Here is a 6,000-nt window from a genome sequence, read left to right on the forward strand (position 1 = left end):
TTCTAGGCTAGTGTTCTGGAAAACAGAATCCAATTTAGAGCAAAATAAAGCACATCCTGTACTGGGCTAAAACGCCGGATGAAAAGAGCACTATAATCCTCCCTAGAACCATCTCCCGTCGGATGGCGTCCACATTCATGCCTATGTATTAGCATAGGAAACGCTTGAAGTCCAGTTAAAATGGGTTTCAGCTTTCTGGACTGTCTAAAGCAGTTGTGTGGATTGTAACCCTGCACAAAGGGCATGGTTCACTTCACTGGTAGCTATTTAGCCATGGCAAGCCAAGCAAGAGGTGCCGAGGTGTGAGATAAGGACGGCCGCCTTGTATGTCTCTCCAGAGTGGCTGTGACCCGAGATAGGGTCACACTCTGTTTCTGTTGTTTGATCCAGTGCCTGTTTAATGAGAGCAAACTCTGAAAGCTCTTACTTGTGGAGCTGCTTTAGTTGGACAGTGTGTGATTTGCTTTCCATCACAAGAGAAAACCCGTAAAATGGGGGTGTCAAAGATGTGTCCTGTAGGCCAGATCTAGTCCTCAGAGCCTTGTTATCCAGCGCCTGGTGCTGTCTGTGGGTCTTGGAGTTGACCCACAGGCAGCATGTGTTGGGGGGTGGGCGGGCAGGCAAACACCCATGTGGTACCTGCTGCAGCTCATGTCCTGGAGCAGTAGAACTGCCACTGTGCAGCACAGCCCTGGAGCAGCCAAAGCAGGACCCCTCCACATGTGGCATCCACTCCAGCCACTCCAGGATGCACGCTGGATCCAGCATGCAGGGCCAGTCTGTGGATTTGATCCAGCCTGTGGATCAGCCCCATACCACTTGTCCAACCTTCAGAGCCAGATGAGTTTGACACCCCTGCTATGTAACATGTCTCTTATTCACTAATGGTAATAATGGCACTTCCATTTTCCCTAGGAATTGCACTGTGATCCTGTGCCTAGATTCCTTCCCACCACGCATATTTCTTTTGGTAGTAAAATGCAAATCCAGTCCCTTTCAAAAATCAAAACTGGGTGCTAGGCCAGTTCAGGGAGGTGTGCTTTTCAGAAGTGGAAGGTGACCACTCTCCCCCTCTGCCTGTGTAAGACCTGTCATCTGCTGTTTGTAATGGTAGGAAATTATCTGTGAAGAATGGACCACATTGGTCTACAAGTATGACGTGGCAACGCCATGTCTGTCACGGACAGTCGGTCAGAGTCCCCTCAGTTCTCAGCGTGAGTGGCTTGTGAAAGTCGTGGGTTAACAGATGTGATGTTGCAGCACTGAATAGGAAAGGTAACCAACCGGATGGTTTTGCCTATGCCAGGTGTAAGCTGAAGCTGCCGCAGAAAACCATGTCTCTGTGGTCCTGGGTGAATCGGCCTCCAGAACTGAGCCGATTTAAGAATCCTCTCTTTGAGGCCAACAGTCTCGTCATCTGGCCTTCTGTCGCACCGCAGAGCCTGCAGCTCTGGGAAGGTAAACCGGGATTACTTTAATCTGTAGTGGGTAGTTTTAAGTTGCAAACAAAACCTCCCAATTTGTTCTTTCCTAATGCCTTTTCTCTGTGCCCACAATTTCACCTCTAAGCACACATCCTGGCTTTACTGAAGAGCTAAATTACTGTAGCTTCACTTTTCATCCTTTCTGGGATGGTGCATGGGCATTGGTCTGTCTGATTTGTCTGCATGGAAAGAAGTGTTCGTTTTTAGATCTCTGATCATTCACTTCATTTTACAAAGGAGAAAGTGGTGCCTGTGGGCAAAAATAACTCAAGCTATACCTGCCCTATGATGGGCTCAACATTAGGTGTTACTATGGAGGAAAGAGATCTAAGTGTCACTGGACAGTTCACTAAAAATATCGGCTCAATGCTCAGTCACCATTAAAAAGGCAAACAACGTTAGGAATTATTAAAAGGAAATTGTAAACAAAACTGAAAGTATCATTATTCCCCTGTTATAAATCCGTGGTGCATCCACACCTTGCACAGTGTGCCCAGTTGTAGTCCCCACACCTCCAAAAGCATATAGAAGAACTAGAGAAGGTCCAGAGAAGGGCAACAAGGATGACTAGTGGTTTGGAGGGGCTTCCATAGGAGGAGACACTAAAGTGGCAAGGCCTGTTTGCTTTAGAGAAGAGACACTTAAAGGGGAACATGAGGGTTTACAAAATACCAAGAGGTGAAGAGAAAGTAAAGAGGTATTTATGTACCATCTCTCACAATACTAGAACTACGGGTTGCAATGAAACTGGTAGGGAGTGTTTAAAATTAACAAAAGGAATTTATTTTTCACACGGCGTGTAATTGAAGTTTCTGAACTCATTGCCACCAGACGCTATGGAAGCTGACAGTGTACGCAGATTAAAAAAGGGATTGGACAAATTATTGGAGGAAAGGGGCATCAGTAGCTATTGAGCCTGGGGGAATTATGGGGGACAACCCCTGAATCAGCCTAGTCCCTAAATGCTGGAGGCTGCAAATGGGCGAGGAACAGGGAAAAACCCTGGGTCATGCCCAGTTCACCTTCCCTTTCAGCATCCACCCTCTGCCACTGTGTGATACAGGAGACTGGGCAAGATGGACCTATGGTCTGACCTAGTGCATGGCAGTTTTTATGTTCTTACATCCTGTAGCTTAATGTCATCCTTTTCTGTGGTAGAAACTGAGCATTGCTCTGTCTGATCAATCCACATGGAAAGAAAGGTCTTAGCTTGGATCTCTGATCACACCCTTTTTGAAAAAGGTGAAAGAGTCAGTCCGTTGTCTGGTTCTATGCTCAAAGCATTGCTTACGGTAGTGGTTCTCAACCTTTTACCTACTGGGACCCATTTGCAAAGGTTCATGGCCTGTCCCGACCCACACCTTCTGGGCCTGCTGGTCCCTGACCCACAGTCCCCTCCTCCCACCCATGCTGGTGTCCTTCACTCTTGACCCTCCAACCCTGCCGGAGGGACCCACAGCTGCCCCTGTCCTGCTTGGGCTGGAGCATGGTGGCTCCGGCTCATGCAGGCAGCAGTGGAGCGAGTCCAGCCCTGGCACGGGCTGGAGGAAGGAGGAGGGAGGCATGTAGCAGCCCCAACCCTGGGCTGGGGCTCCTGCACTGTGCTCGGCAGCCTGGTCATGGCCCCTTCCACCCCCTGAACATCATCTCCCAGCCGCCCCACCCCTGCGAGCACCCGACCTGGCCTTGCAGCTCTCCCCCGCCACTCTGCCCTGCCGCAGTCTCGGAGCTTTCCCGGGATCAGCATTTCTCAACCGATGGCTTGTGACCCTCTGAAATCTGTGTAACTATTAAGTAGTAGTTTACTCCAGGTATTGCGAGTCCATTCTGACTTCCCCATCTCTTTGGGGTCGTAGGTGTCTTTCTCCGTTGGAACAGGTCCTCCAAGTTTCTGGACGAAGCCTACGAAGAAATGATCAACATCATTGAGTACAACAGGGAACTTCAGGCCAAAGTCAACGCCCTGAGGCGGCAGTTAGCAGAACTGGAAACGGATGACGGGATGCAGGAGAGCCCTTGATCTTGCAAGGCTTTGGACAGCAGGTCTTTATTTTCACCTCTCCCTAACACTAAAGACTAAACACGGAATGTGCATGCAGAACCTCCAGTGCAATGACCTTCAACCCTCCAGTGCTGAAACCCTCCCTTCACACCGTATACAGCCTGCCACGTGGGCGGTGGGCTTCGTGTCGTGTTGTTTACAGAAGATGTACACGGTTCGGCATGGCATCCGCTCCTGGCAGCTTTTCTGCCTCTAATAAATTGTGTACAGTTTCAGCATAAGCTGCAGCTCTTACCTCCCTCACACCTTTTGTGCAGGTGACCAATGTGGGCTGAGAGATGGTTATTTCAGGTTTAATTTGGGGACCCTTTTTTTTTTTTTGGTTTTGTTAGACCCAAAACACTCCGTTGGCCAGAATATTGGCTCCTTTCCCACTCTGAAAATGAGGTGTTTTGTCTAAAAACACCTTTTTCCATAGCAGGTGTGCTCACTCAGCAGTGCTCACTTAATGTAGCTTTGATGCAAGGGTGCCATGTGTTCTGTGTTCCTGCTATCCGGAAAGAAAGCGAGGAACAGGAAACGGTATAAGCTGCCTATTGCCTTTGCCAATTAGATGTACACAGCATTTGCATTAGGAGTTGACACGGAGAAGGGGGTTGCTTGAATATAGAGCCAGGGCTAGAAGTTTGTATGCAGTACAGTAAGCATTTTTCCTGCCAATCTCTCTGCCTGGACTTCTAGTTGGATGGCCTGTCTGGACAACTGTCTACGAAGGGATAACTATTTCATCTCCCACCTGGAAGACCAAAAGGTCGGCTTCATTTGTTGATTGTAGTGGTACCCCAAAGCTGCACTGCCGTTCTTGGATGTTTGGATTGCACTGACCTTCTTAAAGGTTTGAACTGATTCATTGTGTTGCCAAGGTACAAAATCATTGTGGTAACTAACTTTTAAAGAGCACCTCAGCAAAACAGCTTGGTTTCCTCTCTCGTGCTCCCGCTTATGCCTTTTGCATACTTTGGCAAACAAGACAAGAAGCAGAACTTGGAGTTGAAGGTGATCTAGCACGTATTAGAAACCTGTTAGTGATTTAAAAATTTGTTCAAACTATAACGATGTTAATGGTTGTGTATCTTTTATGGCTGCTAAAAGGGCTTGTAGGCTTTGCAGGTGTCAGCTTTTCCTACTTTAATGCTTCTTTTTTGGATTCCTGCAGCTCCCCCTGCTTTTCCTCCGCATTTTTCCTTTTCCATAACAGCATCCATGACCAAACATTTAATATTAGATTTATCTAGACAGTTGTTCTGCTGGGTTCAGTTGTGTAGTTTTTAAAATGACTGAGGCAAAGGTGTAGGAGACTTCAGTGAAATAAAACAGGAAGGAAGCTCCTCAACGTTGGCCTCTCTTCCTTTTTGAATTCATTGCAAACAGAATTAAGACAGCAGAGGTCACCTGAAAATCCTGTTCTGACATTTTCAACTGTGTTGAACTCGCCGAGCCACAATATTTGATTTTTCTCTTGGAATGAAGCTGCCTTTAACTAAAAAGTCACTTTCACAATATTAACACTAACTTTAAATGTAGCCTGATGCAAAAAGAAACAAACCCTTTCAAGTAGTAAATATGTTCTTAAAATTGTGCCCAATATTCAAGAAATGTTGTTTAGAGTTATTTGACAGTGCCTCTTAATTTATTACCTTTATAGCTTTTAAAAATTAGCTCCTTTTCTCTCTGGAATATTTTTGTTTTGGACTGATCTAAATTTAGTCCCAACTGTTCCTATTGCAAAATTTAACTTGGCCATTTAGGACAATTGGTGTTTTTTGTTTTTTTGTGTTGTTTTTAATCTGTGCTTGTCTTTATCTTTCAGGCTGCCTGTTTTTAATTGAATTGGGTAGTTTCTGTTTTTTGGAAGGGGTAGAATTTGGGCATAGTCTGTAGTATCTATCACTACTTGATTTGAGGGGGAGGAAATGCCTTTGATACTCAAACTTGGGGCATGCAAGGACAAGGTCTTCCAGAATGACTAGTCATCCTGGGCACCCAGCTTGACACGTGCAAATGGCCTGATGGTTTGTGAGTGCTGAACATTGCCCTCCAAGTTGAGCCGCCCCACCCCCCCCAAAAAAAACCAAACCCCTGCACGCCCCAAACCACTAGTTATTCTGCATTCACGGGGGCATTGTCCACATCTGCCCAACTGCAGGTCTTGGGTCTTATAAACCAGTGTTTCAGAACTCTGTTACTATGGATATGAGTGAAATGTGTAATTACCAGCCAGATTGGAACGATTCAGAGGCAAATTATTTTTTTTTTCTCCCTGGACCAGACATAAAACACACTTTTAAAGGCTGTGTAATTTCCTAATGTAATAATTATACACTGAGCTAAATAATACGCAGCAGCACAGCAATTTTTTTTCTCTAATTGCCTGGCTGTTCCGCCTTCTCATGCAAACTACGTGCATCTGAAAAAAAAAATTGGGTAACCAGCTGTGACGGCTAGCGAAAGACG

The 6,000-nt window shown here is 46.2% G+C and overlaps 1 protein-coding gene across 1 annotated transcript in view; it reads left to right on the plus strand.

The window, feature by feature from the left end:
• MTMR9 (myotubularin related protein 9) overlaps positions 1-5,083 on the plus strand; it is a 34,594-nt gene extending 29,511 nt beyond the window's left edge. The window contains exons 10-11 of the mRNA XM_014522049.2: positions 1,307-1,458; positions 3,341-5,083. Of these exons, the coding sequence (XP_014377535.2) occupies positions 1,307-1,458; positions 3,341-3,504 (316 nt within the window). The 3' untranslated portion in view covers positions 3,505-5,083. The remainder of the gene's footprint in view (positions 1-1,306; positions 1,459-3,340) is intronic.
• The last annotated feature ends 917 nt before the right edge of the window (positions 5,084-6,000 follow it).

This window comes from Alligator sinensis, unplaced genomic scaffold, assembly GCF_000455745.1.
Source record: "Alligator sinensis unplaced genomic scaffold, ASM45574v1 scaffold393_1, whole genome shotgun sequence".
Taxonomy (NCBI): domain Eukaryota; kingdom Metazoa; phylum Chordata; order Crocodylia; family Alligatoridae; genus Alligator; species Alligator sinensis.